The sequence below is a fragment of the Trichoplusia ni genome, chromosome 6, assembly GCF_003590095.1.
Source record: "Trichoplusia ni isolate ovarian cell line Hi5 chromosome 6, tn1, whole genome shotgun sequence".
NCBI classification, from domain to species: domain Eukaryota; kingdom Metazoa; phylum Arthropoda; class Insecta; order Lepidoptera; family Noctuidae; genus Trichoplusia; species Trichoplusia ni.
Genome location: NC_039483.1, coordinates 2,724,709 through 2,741,827, shown reverse-complemented (window position 1 = coordinate 2,741,827; position 17,119 = coordinate 2,724,709). Strand labels below are relative to the sequence as shown.

Sequence of the window (17,119 nt, the reverse complement as noted above, 5' to 3'; positions counted from 1 at the left end):
ATAGTATAGATTTATCTTAACATAGTCGGACGCTTGGGGTCAAAGGTAAAAGACATTTTGGGGTTATACTCGTACCCCTAGATGCGGGGGTAAGGGGGGGGCGGGGGGCGATCGATGACGCCACGTGTTTCATCTGACGCAAGTCGCCGGGCGGGAAAATTGAGCTGAATGTTTGAAATTGGAATGTGTTATAGCTTATTACATTTTTTTTTTTTAATTATGGTATCCAATTATAGTAATGAGCATAGATTTGAGTTTGTTTTTTTTTTAAATAGGCAACAATGATTGCAAGTGATATTAAAAAAAGTGTAAATCGTATAAAAAAGCTTACGTTATTAACATTGTTTTATTTGTTATCTTTAACCAATGACGTTATATTGACGTATATTACCGGCGTTAAGGTTTTGCTTTTAACATTACATACCTATAGGTTTTGTTTAAATTGCAAATAAGTACTATTGCTAGAGTTAACGGTATCATTAGATTTAAACGAAGCTCGCATTGTCAACTTTACATATTAATTACGTCGATTATCTAAAAATAGGTGTAAAGCCATGAGTTGGGTTGTAACTTACTTAACGGCAGTCAAGATTTAGCCTTTCAAAAATTGATTTATTTTAGTAAAATATATTATAGACATATTTTATAATAAAATGACTTAACTAATAAACACCAACCCTTTGGTTCATTATGTTTACCAGCAAGCAATATACCTAAACATTTTTTTATTGCTGGTATTCACGGAACAAAAAATGGGCACAAGGTTTTATTAAAAACACTCAAGATTTTTTTAAACGTGAAATAATTACTTTATGCGGATGAAAAAAATATCTAAGATATTATTTTCTTGATATACATTCGGGTTTATTTACATTAAAATATTTAAGTTTTTCTTAAAATACCAAACTTGATTTTATTCATAAAAAAAAACTATAAATATAGAAATGTCAAAGGTTAAAAATTTTTAGTACGCTTAAAACCCGTATATAAGTAAGAATTTAAATAATCAAACGCTAGTAAAATGATTACTTACATTTTGGTACAATTAATTTTTCTTTTTAATTCACTAGATTCTATTAAGAAATAAAAAGTCACTTCACTGTAACGTTTTCCCGCGTTTTTCTGCCGGAGCGACTAAGCCCGCCAACACGGGCAACGAGACTGCCGTGCGCCAAATATGAAAGAGATAGAAGGTCACTTTCGATGAGTGCAATAGAGAAAAGTATATATAGTATTGAACGGGGGATGCAATGGGGTTGGAGATTTAAAAGCGTATGGGCCAAATACCCAAACTTTGATACGTCTGAAAGCCGGTTTTCATCTTAAAATTCTAAATGAGGGGGTCTTGTATCGATGTTACGTGTAAGTATGGAAACGGGTCTTGAATTGGTGAAAAAATTATTACTTTCTGACCAAAAAAGATGTACTATAACATTAAAAAAGAACAAGATTCAGTAAATTTTACGATTAATGAATGAGTGACGCCGGGACCACGTGGACTTTAGAGCTTTCTCTTTTTAATTATGTTTTTTTTATTATATATACGTACTATATTCGCACAAATAAACTTTTATAAAAGACTTAAAATATTCAAGAATGAAAATCGATTAATTTAGTTCTAAACAATATCAAATATGTAGGTACTTAATAATCAATAAATAAAAATAAGAATTTAAAAAGGGGCTTCCCTTTTAAATTCTAAATTGCCTAAAAATAATAAAATCACATAGGTACTCGTACATACATTGAATAATTAGTTTAACTTCAGAGTTTTATGAGGTGAAGCGGAAATTAAACTGATAAGCGTCACCACTTAATGAGGGACTTATCGTATCCAAATACTATGTGGTTTTGGTAACTCTGATATGTGTAGGTACATGACGGCCCAAATGAGTAATGTTTTAAACTTTCATATAGGTATAGGAAAAGGCAGTTTAAATACGTCTAAAAAAGATCATCATCACCGGGCTAGCATTTTCCCAGCTATGTTGGGGTCGGCTTCCAACCTAACATAAATTTAGATAGCGTTTAAGCACTAGACCACATATATAAGTAGCATTGCAAATGTCTCAACAGTTAGGGGTATTGAAAAAAAAAAACATTTATTTTTAGAAATGACACTTGCATACAATTAGTCAACGCAAATTTTGCAAAAAAATAAAATGATAACTAGAGTCATAATATTAATGTTTTCATTTATTTAAAAATATATAATCAGCTGCCTACGCTACGTGTAAGTAGGTTGGTACACTTGGTACATTAGGCGGGCAATAAGGGAGATAGCGCGATTGAGTGCCCATGATGGGCCTGAACTTCATGATAAGGTCACAAGCAGAGGGTCTCCAGTTTTTTAGCAATAGGGTGCTAATGAAATCATGTACTTAGCTTCCTTCTTCCTTCTTTAGGGATCCGTACGCAAAGGGTGAAACGTAACCCCATTTCTAAGGAAGCGCTGTCTATCCAACTGTCACCAGGCTGGATAACTTTTACCGTCAATAAATATCTAGGTAAAATATTGGTCGTTACAGTCAACAATTTTAAAAGTGACGGTAGCGGCGTAATTTTTTGTAAATTTGTTGTTCTATGCCTCATTTGTACGAAACCCTGTTGCGAATCTGACTCGCACTTGACCGGTTTTTACCCTTGCCCACACAATACAGCTAAGCACCTACCTATAGCTACGTACCTATAATACTTTTAGTAGGTAAATACTGATAGCGAGGTTCAACTTAACTCATACTGTTACTAGTTGGCTGTTTACTGGAGTACCAAAACAGGTGACCATTGTGAAAATGCATTGAAATATCTTCGGTAGCTGCAATTTAAATAATTCACCATAGAATCTCCGTTCATAAAAGCACAAATCATTCTTATTATTTAAAAAATAAACTAACCACAACTTGACAAAACAACAAAGTTTTCCTTTTGTATTACAAAACATTTTAAACACTAATTAGAAACAAAAATGAAACAGCTATTCCGTATCACGGAACATTTCTGTGGTCTGTCAAAGTCAAGCACGATAATCGAAACGTCATGGTTTGTCAAAACAGCTGATAGCAATTGTATTTGTTTGTACCTCATATAGTAAAGTAGTCTTTTAATAGAATGAGTGAACAACCAAGACTTGTCGTGCTGTACGGCAGCCAGACCTACACCGCTCAAGAAATCGCTGAAAGAATATGGCGGATAACAAAGGTTTTAGGATTTCGTGGGCCGGTCCAAGCCATGGACGATTATCCGATATCTAGGCTTATTAAAGAGGAATTTGCTATATTTGTGTGTGCAACTTCCGGCCAGGGAGATGAGCCGGACAATATGAAGAGGTTCTGGAAGTTTCTGCTGCGGAAAAGCCTGCCTTCGAATTCATTAGTGAGGTTAAAATTTGGTGTTCTCGGTTTGGGTGATTCTTCGTATTTAAAGTTCAATTTTGCTGGAAAAAAGCTTCACAAGCGGCTGCTGCAGCTGGGGGCAACGCCGTTACTCGACATAGGTAATTAACATTTAAAATTTGAATTTCTAAAATGCACTGGTGAGAAATCATGTTAGATTACTTATCATACGAAAACAAATCATGATATCTGTATCATTTGACTATTTATCAAGATAAAAGTAAGCAGTTTATCTGTACCCTTAAATTTGGAACAGACCTCTAATCTTACAGTCATGAGTATAAACTTTTTTTTTTAATTTTGTTACAGGGCTTTGTGACTACCAGCATGACATGGGCCATGATGCTGTGATGGCCCCCTGGCTAAAACAGTACTTAGCTATATTAAAACAGTACTACCCACACATACAGACGGACAATATAAAAACTACTTTTATACCAAGATGGAAAGTGTCTTTACAAAAATGTGAAGAGAAGAGTGTATGTATAGGCTTGACAGATGATATATATTTTGCTAAAGGGGCCAAGGACCATTTTATAGATTCTACTTTGTTTGAATTGGAGAAGAATGTGCGGACCACAGATGAAACACATTTTCAAGTATGTTCTTGATTACTAAGTTACTATTTATCAAGCTAATATATATAGAAGGAATTTTTTTTAAGTGATATGTATGTGTGTTATCTCTTGCTTATATATCTGGACCATTTTGATAGTGATAGAGATATTTTATTGATGGGTAAATTGATGGTTGAAATCAGTAAGATACTGGGAATAATCCTAAACTTCCAAGTATTTTATGCTATTTGAAAGGAAATATTTTAACTATTTAAGGTATAGACCTTATCTCTACAAAAATATTATCTGTAAAATACAAAACAACGTATGTAAACAATGACCATTGATAATTATTTAATTACCCAATTTTATCTCAAAATGGTACCTTATCAACATTTTTGAAATATTTTAGGATGTTAGATTAATGACTTTAAGAACAACCAATGATAAAAGAATCAATTATAAACCAGGCGATGTTTTCAATATTCGACCACGCAACAGTAAAGAGGATATAGAAGACCTATTCAGTATATTTGATGAGCACAATATTGATATTAAACCTCATTACAATTTGATAGTTGAAGAACTGCACAATGGTAAGTTTTTTCTTTTAATTTTGTAATTTTTTGTTTACTATGTTTTTTAAATCTAATGTTATTTTTTTTACTATTCCAAAACTTCCTTTGTAAACGCTCCTATAAATGCGTTTAGTTTATTACCGATGAAAACTTTAACTGCATAGACGCTTTTACCATTAAACTTTAATGACTACTGTTGAAGATGTAGTTAACATTTACAACAGTAGTAATTAAAAAAAATAGTATTTTTGCAAGTTAATTAAAGTAATAGCGTGAAAATGTTTTATTTAAATCTAATCCTTTAACCAAGTATGGATGATACAACTGCTAGGTAACTAAACGCAAACTGTCAGTGTCAAAACAACACGTGCCAAACTGTCACGCAGCGCCTTCGTCTTGGAGTGCGTGATGTTTATAAAATAAAAATACTTTATTTTACGTAAAATAATAAATAGTTATACTAAAAATACAAAATGCTGCGAAGGCAGGCGCGTTTGCGCCGCGAGTACTTGTACAGAAAGTCGGTAGAAGACAAGCAAAAGAACATACAAGCGAAAAAGGATCAGTTGAAAAAGTGTTTAGAAGAAAACATACCAATTCACGGAGATTTAAGAAAGGAGGCTCTCGCACTACAGAAGAGAATAGATTATGAAGATAAAGGTAAGTTTTAAATGCTCATTTATTAATATCTTTCTCTAGAATTGATTGAAACAAACAGTTATAACCTAAGATTTCGCTTACTTGGCTAAATATGTCAATATTTTCGCCCTAAGCTGCTACTAAGTAAGCTTTTTCGTTGATTGTACTGCACAACCTGAGTCATTCTTAACTTGAAATAAAAAAGTCGCCATATTTTCATTATTTAGCTAAGCAAAGCAGTATAAATATAATTAAGTCATGAAATAATCTATTCTAGTCTACATCCAAACACTAAAACATTGCAGGGCCTGAAAGAGCAGCAGTGATTGGTGGGTTCAGTGGCGGTGCCAATACATTAAGCTCACAGGATGATGAATACAGATACGCTGGTGTTGAAGACCCCAAGATCATGATCACCACTTCCAGGGAGCCCAGTGCCAGGCTCAAGATGTTTGTTAAGGAACTTAGGTTGGTAAAGCATATTTTATAAACTTGTTGCTTCATCATCATCATCCACTGCTGGACATAGGCTTCCCCAATTGCATGCCATCCAGATCTGTCTCCTAACTAGTTACAAAGTACCAAAAAAATTGAACTTTTAGTATCTGTGATGGACAACTTCAATTGAATTTTGTTCATTATCAGTATAATAACTGTAATTTATGTGGGGGTGATTAATTAAAATTACTCATGAGTTTTACCCTACAATAAATTATGAATTAATGAATTACCACTTGACTTTGTTATAAGTGCCGGAGAAAGATTTATATTTCTTATCTCATCTTGAAAAGTTAATTATATAATAGAGTTTATTTATTAACTAAACAATGTCCTAAATAGAATCATACATTTTCCTAGATTGTTATTCTAATTGAATTCCCAGCATTTTATAAACACTCACCTTACTTTCAGGTTAATATTCCCAAATAGTCAGCGCATGAACCGTGGTGGTTATGAGATGTCTCAGCTGATACATGCTTGCCGGGCTAATGAGGTCACAGACTTTATTGTGGTGCATGAACATAGAGGTGTTCCTGATAGTTTGGTGAGTTAAGACGGCTAATGAAACTGGACTTTGTATAAAAATTGTATTTAATAATAAAAAAATACATGAAAATGACAGGTGGAGCAAAATATACATATATATGCTTCATTACTACATTTACAAACATATTCTAGCTCATCCCAGCTTTTTATAAAAATCTATTGTGTTTTAGTGAAGTATAGAAGACACATTTGCTGTTGCAAACAAGTAATTTTAAATTGAGGAAATTTTAGGTTCACTATCATTAGCCCAGTTTTTGGGGTAACTGAAACAGTTACCATTCATATTAAAGACCATAATCTAAATTTATCATTATCATCAATTCATTTTTAATTACTTAAATAAATATCAATATCATAATTAACATTTTATCTCCTCAGGTAATCTGCCACCTCCCCTATGGACCAACAGCATCCTTCACTCTGTCAGGAGTTGTGATGCGTCACGATATCCCCGACATCGGGCCTATGAGCGAGCAGTTCCCACATCTTGTATTCCATAACTTTAAGACTGACTTAGGTGAGTTATAAGGATTGATTTGTTGTATTTTCTGATAATGTTCATGAGAAATTTCACAGAAACCACACATCAGCTGCTAGTGCGTATAATGATATTTTTTTCCTCTAGCCCACTGTGTGTGGGACACAGTGATATGATAAATTGTAAAGACAAATTAATTATATAATTTATTATGCTAGCACATCATTTATTCAAGCAACTGCTTAGGATCAATATGCTTTGTAACAAGTTTTTGGTTCAAAAATGATTATTGCAATCATTTATTCAGAGACCACAAATTATTGTTATTGCAGTGCATATTGAGTTATTCAGTGTTTGCTATAAATATTGTGGAAAAGTTTGGAAATTTATTTAGAAAATGCCATGTAAATAAAAAAATGTAGGTTTTTTATTCTTTTATCATGATTTTCTTTAATTGTTCCCAGGTTTGAGGACCATGAGTATTTTGAAGTATTTGTTCCCGGTGCCGAAACCTGACTCGAAGCGAGTGATCACATTCGCTAACAATGATGACTACATATGCTTTAGACAACACACTTATAGAAAGGTATAGTTTTATTAGAGCAAAAATAAAGATTAATTCAATCATGCTTGGGCCGTATCTCAGTCTGGCAGACTGTATTATACATGTATTGCACATTTAAAGACCTGCTCTTACATTAAATAATTAATTTGCTTAAAAATGTAAATTAATAGATTGATAAGTTTTAAATAAAAATGATGCAATTGACAATTAAGTTGCTTACTACTTTAAATGTATCTATTTTTTTCTTATTAAATTTCCTCTTTTCAGGCCGGCAAAGAAATCGAGCTTTCAGAGATCGGTCCTCGCTTCCAGATGAAGCTTTATGAAATAAAATTAGGCACTCTGGACGCGTTAGACGCCGCCGACACCGAGTGGGCGCTGCGGCCCTACATGAACACTGCCGCCAAGAGGAGGTTCCTTAGCAACGAGGACGGCTGGCAGGAAGACGAATAAAATAAATCATTTTATAAAAATATGTGTTATTATTATGTTTGCCTATGTCACCTCCCCCCTTCAATTATTTTCGACCGACTTATTTTCTGAAGGAGACTTTCTGCGGCAGAAAATAAGTCAGTCACCAAGGACTACGTTGTATTTTTATCAGAAGTTATTTATCTACTCATCTAATAATTTATGTACTCATAATATTAAAAAAAAAACAGATATTTTAATTGTAATGAAAGGTTTCGACACGTAACTTTTGTAAGATACTGCTTGGTACAATACACTAAACTTTATCTTTTCAAAAGGCAAATTAATATCTTTAATTGCCTATTTCGAACAAAAAAGTGAAATGATTAACAACAAACATAGACAAATGAGTGTGAGAAATGACCTACTATGTTTATTTGACAACGATTTATTCTTCCGAACACAAAGTTATAAGGCGTCTATATCGCGGTTCTTTTCAGACATGCCAGTACCAGAATTCCTGCAACAACCTCACACAATATACGAGATAGCAGAACAGTACTGGGACCTGCGCTGCTACCCAACGCAGTACGTCTTCTCTCTTCTAGGGCAGGTGTCGGAGGACGCGTTAGAGAGAGACAAGTGTATAGAGCTCAGCTCCCCGGAGGGGCAGGAGGAGTGGCTTAATTACAGTCGGAGGCCGAAGAGGACTGTGCTTGAGGTAAGATGCATTGGAAGAAAAGATAAATATTGTCAAAGAATTATTATTATTAAGAATAAACACCGTTCTTGAATATAGTTATTATACTAATAAAGTAAAGAAAAAGTCGGCTTCTAGTCTAACTGGATACAACTAAGTACCAGTGTTGTATAACCCATTCAGTGCCGAGCCCGCCCATCGGCGGGCAATTTTTTTTAACTTTCACGCCGAGACCGCCCATGGGCGGTTTGATTTTAAACTGCAATAACTTTACGAAATAACGTCAGAAAGTAATGAGATAATGTGTAATGATTTGTTTTATTAATATTGATTTGCAACTCAAATGGCCTGCTGATATTTGAAGTTTTGAAAAAAGGCAAGATTTTATATCAGAGGTCCTAAACTTTTGTAAATTTTAGTACGACTAACGGCTATTATTAAGTTATGTAAAAACTCTGCTCGCTACTTCTTAAGCATGAATTTCGTGTATAAAAATAAAGTGTTATCATCTATTTCACATAAAGGTGTAAAACCTTCGAAACATTGATCAACAGAAAGTTCTGATTAAGTTGTGAAAAAATACTAAGAAAAAACATTTGGAACGCCTCTTACTTAAAAAAAAACCCTTCGGCAGGGTTTATTTTGGCCTAAAACGTCCCAGACAGCCGGCCGGCACTTCTGCCGGTCGGCCGGGCCAAAACAAAGGGCTGGCTGATAAAAGCAATGAAGGCTTATATTATGCGTTCGCGTTATCTTAAGTCAAATTAATAGCATTTTCTAGGATTTTTTTGGATGCGATATCAAACGATTCATGTCGGAATCTGCAGCTTCATGCCGAAAACGCCAATGGGCGGGCAAAAATACATAATTAAGATGCCGGGACCGCCGATGGGCGGGCTGCATAGTACAGTATGGCGGCAACTGGGTAATATTGTTACTCTTTAGATCGGCAGCGAATGGGATAAGGAGCAACTGCCTATCTGAACTCCTAAAGCCAGTTACCTGGGCAACACGATACCCTTTAGTAAGACTGGTTGTCAGACTTTCTAGCTTCTGACTACCCTTAACAACTTTCAAAGATGTATTAATGACAGACAGCAACCACAATTTTACGTGCATTCTGAAACACTGACTCACTACTCGATGGTCACCCATCCCCGGACCTACCGTATCAAGCACAGGCAGTGCAAAACAACTCTATAAAGTACTTGCATACTATAAAACCGTATCAATTTATTTAATGTTTTATAAGCATACTTATTTTGACTTCAGGTGCTTCACGACTTCCACAAATCAGCTTCAAAACTAAGCCTCGAAGTGTTGTTCGAGTTATTCTCGACTATCAAACCGCGGTCCTTCTCCATTGCTAGCAGCGCCCTACCCTCAGAAGGGCAGAACATAGAGTTGCTAGTCGCCGTGGTTCAGTACAATACTAAGATGAAGAAACCAAGACAAGGGCTGGCTTCGAACTGGCTGAAATGTCTCCAAGTTGGAGACAAGGTCTATGGGTGGGTGAAGACTGGGAGTCTTGCGTTCCCGAGCGATGTTGTAAGTACTTTTGAGAGATGAATCATTCATAAATGTCCATTGTTAGATGTAGGTAGTACTTTAATTTTTTCGTATTGTAATGTTGTACCTATTCCAGCTGCTTCTCCATTTGACCCAAAGGTTTACTTGTAGATAATCCCTTGCGGCATTTAATTCGCCTATTGTACCACAATTGTACATGAAAGTTCAAATAAGTAAAATGAATGCGTATTGGATTCTGGATCTTATCGGCTTTGTGAATGGTGTGAATTCGGTGTTTAAGTAATCGTTATGTTCATAAAGATGTTGCTACATATTTAGTGTATTTTCTGGGTTAAGTTATGAAAATACTTTTAACATTTTAATGGTTTTATGCACAATGTTTGGTAATCAAAATTTGTACTGGAGCACTTTACAGTTATTTTTTTCCAAATCCGTTATTGCTTTTGTTTTCAATAAAGCCATGTCACAAAATATGCAAACATATTTTCACACGTATGTAAAATGTTTCGTTCCTCTTTCAGAAAATCCCTCACATTCTGATAGGCCCTGGCACCGGGCTAGCTCCCTTCAGGAGTCTCATCCAAGAGAGAGAGGTACAGCAGACGGCTGATAAGGATGTCCTGCACCTGGTCTTCGGCTGCAGGTACAAAGATAAGGACTTCCATTGCAAGGAGGAATTGGAGAGACTTGTAGAGGAGAAGAAGTTGACTCTCTACTGTGCTTTCTCTAGAGATCAGGAGAATAAAGTGTAAGTGTTTTTCTGTTGTTGTTATTATTTGTAAACAGGCAATGATGGTTATATATGCCTTTATCTGGCTGTTCTCCAGTACTTGTGTTTTGATATTTTGTGGTGAATGTAAGTGTCATTAGTTCAAAAAATCATGTAAGGCTGCTAAGGCATTTTTACAATGTAGCCGTAAATGCTTGAGGTGTAAAATTGCGTGTATTTTACATTTGAGTTGCCTCGTCTATGAAGGGATATTGATAAAAGTACATGACACACTCTAATTCTTACGGAGCGAAGTTTACGGATTATTATAATTTATTATCATGCACCAATTTTTAAAAGCCAACTTGATAAAAAACGACTCCTTACTTGAAATTTACAAAACATCAATCAATTTCTTGAGCCACACCTCTTGTTTACGAACGGATATCCTGTCTGCTTTTTTATATTCTTTAACCACCTTCTTTAACAAAAAAATTATACGATTCTAACCCCAACAGTTACGTCCAACACAAAATCGCGGAGCACAGAGAGCTACACTGGCAACTTATCAACAACAACGCCTACATCTACATATCTGGCAACGCTAAGAACATGCCAGACAACGTCCGGGACGCGTTCATAGAGGACGTGCTGTGCAAGACAGGAGGACACGCCCTGGACGACGCCAAGGCCTTTATGAAGAGGTTGGAGACCGAAGGCAGGTTCCAAGTGGAAGCCTGGTGAATACTGTACAAGTAGATATGACTGGGTATGTTAACTGTTTGGTAGTCAGTCAATGTAAGGAAATATCAGGTTAGTAGAAACCTGGTTCAGTCTCACAGCTGGGTAAAAAAGCCTGGTCAAATGTTATACCCGTAAATTGCTTCTTTGCGAACAATTTAAAAATTAATGGGTACGGTAAAACAGGGTGAATAGAGGCTGTTTTGGGGTGGATAGAACCAGAGTTTTTACTAAAATTTGGCCGTTTAACAAGACCAAATATAAAGATTATATGAAAATTCTCAAGTATTTCATTAAATAATTGTGTTTAAGCATTTTTGTGTAAGAAAATATTCATGAAACCCCCAAAATAATAATAACTTCTATTTAGCCCTTGAAACTCTATTCACCCTGTTTTACGGTAATTAAATTCAGAAGTGGACGTTTATGACGTCACTAATCTAACTTATCCTGTTAATGATGCTAAGTAAACTACTGCAATACTAATTTGAGGATTTTTTTTGTTTGAAACCTAGATATATCTTTAAGTATTTTTTAAAAAACATCACAAAATAAACATAGGCAACACCCCGTATAACCGAATTGTCTCCTGACAGTCGCGAATAGAGACAGATATAAGGTTTAGTATTCGGGAGTTATTTTATTAAAAATATTCAGTTCTTTTATAACCAGTTGACCTCGAATATTATAATTAATTTAATTTGTTGTGTAATTACTAGTTATGAACTTATATTGTATGTATATATGGGTTACTGTGATAATATAATAAAAAACCAAGTATAACTTTCTAGTTTTATTTTAAACCTTAATTAAACTTACATACGAATTTACTATCGACTAATGAAATGCCTATACATTGAAAAAGTTTCATGTAAAACATTCCACAAGTAAAATTATGTCCTAAGAGCTCAATTATAAAGTTCATTTTTGTGTTTTGTATCAGTAAAATGATCAAAGACTTTTTATGTATAACCCATTCTCATGTTCTTACTGAAATACTTTTGATGTAAGTTGTCGTTTGAAACTATAGTAGTCAGTTTTCAAAAAAGGTTTTGATAGGTCTAAGATGATTTACATATACTACAATATTGAACGACTATCTTTGTCAATCTTTGTTATGAACATAAAACTTGAACGCTTCAGTCATTGAGCATCATTTCTTTGAGGTTTGAAGACATTGATTTATAAAAACCGCAGATACGAGGCCCGAACCAATGTGTGTGTGATAAACGCGATTATTTATTCTGTTTCTGGGTATAATAAGTATGTTTATCATTTGTCTAGTACTCATAATACAAGCTTTGTTTAGTTTGAGACTAGATGGCGTTGTATGAAAGTTGGAATACTATTATTATTTCTCACACAGCGAATGTTAGGGCTTTTGTTGGGTTTTTATCCATCAACATCTCTAGTATACAGCCTAGTGATGCTAGTCCCTAGCTGTTGTTGGGCAGCCCCCACAGCTTGAGGTTCCCGGCGTCGCGCTTCCTCTCGGGCGGCTCCTTGTCCTCGCAGGCGTAGGCCACCAGGTAGCGCGACGGGTGCCACGCCACCGTGAACGTGGACGCCTGCACTGGGATCTCCGCTACCTTCTCACCTGAACAACAACACACAGCATTATTGTTACTGATTCTTTTATTTGTTTAAAAAAATATGAGCCCCGCATGTGTCGCTAGGAGTTTTGCAAACATTCAAGTCACATGCACAAAAACAGTCAGATTTTGGAATTTGGAAAAGCATTCTTTGATCGCACAAATGCCTGTCCTAAGCAGGAATCGAGCTCTGTGAGTTTGGCGTGATGACGTTAACCACTAGGCTATCCGATGACTACACAAATACAAGTATAACATGCTCCCTTACAATATAGAGAAAAAGGTTTAGAAGTCAAATCAAGTAAAAGACAAAAACAAAGACTATATATGCCGTTGTTTATGATTTACTTACCAGTTTCTGTATCCCCTATGTCAATGATGTGGTCTTCACTGGCTGACGCGAGCAAGCGCCCGTCGAAACTAAACGATAGCGTGCGGACTGGCCATTCTAGTCTGTAACAAAAAATATTCGCTTATTTAGGTATGTGAACCACTCGGCTATCCGTGCAGTTTATCTTACGTCGCTGGGGGTTTCACAAACATTTAAATCACATGCACAGATACCCAATATGCTGGTTTAATTTACATTTAACTGATGTAGTGACAAAACAGTTGATATTAAAGTGAATTATTCAAAATTTTAACGTAAATAGTATTCAGAAAGTCTACAAATTGTAAGACAATACATTACCTTGAGAACACTCTTAGACAAGCTAACTCATTTACATCCCACAACGAGACGAGGGCGTCAGCAGAGCCGGTGGCGAAGTACCGCGCGGTCGGGTCGTGCTCGATGCAGATGCATGTGCCCGGGTGTGCCTTCAGTACTGTCTGTAGTTCTAGAGATGGGTAGCTGTGGGGATGAAGGAAATTCGTATTAAATTCGAGTGCAAATGCAAGACAGTGTATGAATATTGGGGACAAAAAGTGGGGCAAATTTACATTATTTATTATAATTACTATTGGTTTAATGTATTTATAGGGAAAACTCGACTAGTTTCTGTCAAAACGGTAATCCGTCATCTCAAGCAGGCGCGGCGGCGGATAAGCGAGTTGAACTCGACTCCCGGCCGGCAATTTCAAATAAATCATTATCCTGAATCTGCCCCATGAAAGTTATCATATTGTTGAGTTATGGACTGAATCATTATTTGCAACTCTCCACTCTGCACTTGTATGAAGTTACCTGTTTGACAATTCTAAGGATTCCTGATATGTAAGAAACTAGGTGAACAAATTCCGAAAAATACACGACACACGTGAGCAAGACTTCATAACAAAAATTTTCTATTATATTAAACTCCAATAAAAAATACTTACGAGAGTATATGAACACAGCCTAGTCCATTGGTCAGGTAAAACAGATCTGATGTGTTGTTCCATGATATCTCATTGACTTCAAAGTTAAACTGCTCTTCCGTTACCTGAAAATAATCAAACCTTTTATTAAGAACCAATTTTATTAATTGCAGGATAAATATTTAAAATGATAGGTATACCTACAGTAACTTCCTATTATTTGTATTATTTTATTATTCACAGAATTCATTATTTTCAATTACTCTACTGTGTAATTTTATGATGGAAAAAGATTGTTATTTAATTTACCAATCAATTAATTATATGCCATTAATGTATTTTCTGATAGTTTCAGTTCTGTTTTTTTTAACCCTAATACACACATTTTAATAGAACATATTTTTTATATTATAAGTATAATTCCAGCCAACCCAAACATAGTTGGGAAAAGGCTAGGCCAATGATGAAGTATAACTTACCACTTTATATGTTTTGGTGTCTATAAAGGAAACTAAATCCTCCTTGTTTCCGACTGCTATAGTGCTGCCATTGGGTGACCAAGCTATGTTGATGTTCTCCCCTTTTGTAGGGATTGTGGCTGCACATTTATGAGATCTGAGGAATAAGAAATAATGTGATCACATAAAGATAAATGAATTTACCTAAGATCAATTTATAAGGTAAATTTTCAATGTATTAATTTACCTTGTATCCCATATTCTAACAGATTTGTCACCACTAGCCGTACTCAAGAGGTCTGGGTGCGACGCGTGCCAGCATAGCTGGTCTACCGACCCAGTGTGACCCTTAAAAGTGAAGTCCTGAACCTAAAAAATAAGCAGATTCATACAATATGTTTGCATTAATAATCGCAAAAAAATAAACATAACCTCACTTTTGAAGTAATGGAATGAGTAGTTAATTCATAAGTAAAGGGCATGTTATCTTACCAGTTTGTTTCTTTCCAATGTAAATATAGCTACGCTTTTATCAAAAGATCCAGATGCAAGTCGCCTGCCGTCACACGACCATCCAACTGAATGCACTTTAGAACTATGGGCTTTGTATTCGCGAACAAGATTGTGCGATGCGAAATAACTACGTAACTCCGCCAGATCTTCTATAGGAGTCTGGGCTTGTGACTGCTTTGCCTCTTTCATTTTATTTTTGTTTATTGTTGTTGTCTTATCAAAACTAAGAGCGGCAACAGAAATCACCGCCGCATTGTTTGACAATTTTGACATTCTACCTGTCAGTCTCAGTAAACGTCAGTTGAATTATTGTTGCGTTCAACAACAAAATAATCCTACAATGCCACTGATCTTAAAGAAAATTAAAAGTATATAAAAACCACTTCAAAAGCCTGTTATGTATATAAGGAACACGCTTTTAACACATTGGTGGAAATAAAATTGTATAAATATTGAGCAAATCAGTTTATTCAATTCATTATCAACTATTTTAATGGCATATTAATATCGGTCGCCAATGTATTCACGTCGCCAGACCTTTATTTGCGTGTGGAAAAACGCTACTGGCGTGAACCATACGGCAAACATGAACAGAATATGCAATATCTCCTCCTAAAACAGACAACACACAATACATTTTGATAAAAGAACAGTTGATGTTTGCTATTCTACTTCTTTATTTATTAAATCACGTACCTATAATTATAGAGCAATCTGTGTTACAGCTTAGAATTAGTAACTATTTTGATAATCTATACTTCTATACGAATATATGAAGCTGAAGAGTTTGTTTAGGGCAGTTATAAATCATAACATATCTTCTTATCACGCGGACGAAGTCGCGGGCAACAGCTAGTATAAATTAAAACTATTTAGGTACTTACTCCCGATGAACACTTGACCCTCGCTGGTGTAGATATAACTAGACCCACTTGCGCGAAATTTCGCTTTATTAAGCTGTTAGGCAATAAAGCCTTTCGCAACAAAGGACCCAACTTGTTTATTATCATTTTGCACACTGAAAACACGTAGGTATCGTGGTGTGACACTGACAGTTGGAGGAATGAATTTGAATTGTTTTTTAACCGACATCTGTTTGTTGTTATACTGGCCAGCATCCAGTGGGCATTGTGAGAAGAGGTAGAATTTCGAAGTTATGATTAATGTTTAATTAATACCTTTTCGGGTAATTATTTTAAGTCATTACACCGACTTAAATAAGAACACCAATTTAATACAATGTGCACTTTTATTACAAATCACAAAATATATCACTGAATAAAAAAAATAATAACAAATTTTTCTCGTCAAATCACATGCACAAACACTCTTTTGTTTAATTTATTATTGTTTTATATATATATATTCGTTCGGATTGCACCGCAGTTGTCTTTTTTATGCAAATACACCGTGATTTTTAGTCGTCTAACAAAAGCAGCCCAGTTCATGTATCCAATGACTAGAACACGTTCATGATAAAAAAATAGGTATTTATGAGATTTGAATAAATTGAAGATGCAATTTTTATTCAATATTATGATGCAATTCGTAGTTTTTTAGAAACACCGCTCTGTTGCGAGCGCGGTCCGAGCCTTGTAACAATGGTGAGGGGCGCGGGCGGCGGCGTTTTTATCATTTTAAGAGTATATGTCAGATTTCTCTTGTTTAATTTTTCTTCGTACTTATTATCTTAGCTGATGATAAAAAAAAAATCTCGCCTAGGGGTATTTTATGTCGGATACATGAACTGGGCTCCTTTTGCAAGACGACAAAAAAAACACCGTGTATTGTTGCCAAGTGTTCCGCGTGCATAATCCTAATCCACGCGATACAATATATTTAAATACGCACGATATTAAAAATTCAGATTGTAACAGGGTTAAAGTATTCACATTTAGCAATTAATACAA

The 17,119-nt window shown here is 35.2% G+C and overlaps 4 protein-coding genes across 4 annotated transcripts in view; 2 read left to right on the top strand and 2 right to left on the bottom strand.

The window, feature by feature from the left end:
* Positions 1-1,562, bottom strand: part of LOC113494679 (large neutral amino acids transporter small subunit 1) — a 35,672-nt gene extending 34,110 nt beyond the window's left edge. Inside the window, exon 1 of the mRNA XM_026873086.1 lies at positions 1,034-1,562. Within this exon, the coding sequence (XP_026728887.1) occupies positions 1,034-1,035 (2 nt within the window). The 5' untranslated portion in view covers positions 1,036-1,562. The remainder of the gene's footprint in view (positions 1-1,033) is intronic.
* A 1,471-nt stretch (positions 1,563-3,033) lies between these two features.
* LOC113494677 (NADPH-dependent diflavin oxidoreductase 1) lies at positions 3,034-11,624 on the top strand. The gene is made up of 7 exons (XM_026873084.1): positions 3,034-3,493; positions 3,702-3,991; positions 4,362-4,545; positions 8,168-8,388; positions 9,640-9,915; positions 10,419-10,645; positions 11,125-11,624. The coding sequence occupies exons 1-7, from the start codon at positions 3,109-3,111 to the stop codon at positions 11,348-11,350; spliced, it is 1,809 nt and encodes a 602-aa protein (XP_026728885.1). The 5' UTR covers positions 3,034-3,108; the 3' UTR covers positions 11,351-11,624.
* On the top strand, positions 4,822-7,729 carry LOC113494678 (U3 small nucleolar ribonucleoprotein protein IMP4). Its single transcript, XM_026873085.1, has 6 exons — positions 4,822-5,187; positions 5,472-5,634; positions 6,079-6,211; positions 6,592-6,730; positions 7,156-7,277; positions 7,524-7,729. The coding sequence occupies exons 1-6, from the start codon at positions 5,001-5,003 to the stop codon at positions 7,707-7,709; spliced, it is 930 nt and encodes a 309-aa protein (XP_026728886.1). The 5' UTR covers positions 4,822-5,000; the 3' UTR covers positions 7,710-7,729.
* A 501-nt stretch (positions 11,625-12,125) lies between the features above and the next one.
* LOC113494675 (THO complex subunit 3) lies at positions 12,126-15,491 on the bottom strand. The gene is made up of 7 exons (XM_026873083.1): positions 15,189-15,491; positions 14,944-15,065; positions 14,718-14,853; positions 14,260-14,363; positions 13,631-13,792; positions 13,292-13,392; positions 12,126-12,944 (listed from the first exon to the last, which is right to left on the bottom strand). Exons 1-7 carry the CDS (start codon positions 15,480-15,482, stop codon positions 12,784-12,786), a joined length of 1,080 nt encoding a protein of 359 aa, XP_026728884.1. The 5' UTR covers positions 15,483-15,491; the 3' UTR covers positions 12,126-12,783.
* Positions 15,492-17,119: the final 1,628 nt, after the last annotated feature.

Coding starts and splice junctions, on each gene's coding strand:
- LOC113494677 (XM_026873084.1), top strand. CDS start 3,109: ATGAGTGAACAACCAAGACTTGTCGTGCTGTACGGCAGCCAGACCTAC. Junction 3,992..4,361: donor CAGATGAAACACATTTTCAA/GTATGTTCTTGA, acceptor GAAATATTTTAG/GATGTTAGATTAATGACTTT. Junction 8,389..9,639: donor CGAAGAGGACTGTGCTTGAG/GTAAGATGCATT, acceptor TTTTGACTTCAG/GTGCTTCACGACTTCCACAA.
- LOC113494678 (XM_026873085.1), top strand. CDS start 5,001: ATGCTGCGAAGGCAGGCGCGTTTGCGCCGCGAGTACTTGTACAGAAAG. Junction 5,635..6,078: donor ATGTTTGTTAAGGAACTTAG/GTTGGTAAAGCA, acceptor CCTTACTTTCAG/GTTAATATTCCCAAATAGTC. Junction 6,731..7,155: donor TAACTTTAAGACTGACTTAG/GTGAGTTATAAG, acceptor AATTGTTCCCAG/GTTTGAGGACCATGAGTATT.
- LOC113494675 (XM_026873083.1), bottom strand. CDS start 15,482: ATGTCAAAATTGTCAAACAATGCGGCGGTGATTTCTGTTGCCGCTCTT. Junction 14,364..14,717: donor ACACCAAAACATATAAAGTG/GTAAGTTATACT, acceptor GATTATTTTCAG/GTAACGGAAGAGCAGTTTAA. Junction 13,393..13,630: donor TGTCTAAGAGTGTTCTCAAG/GTAATGTATTGT, acceptor TTTTTGTTACAG/ACTAGAATGGCCAGTCCGCA.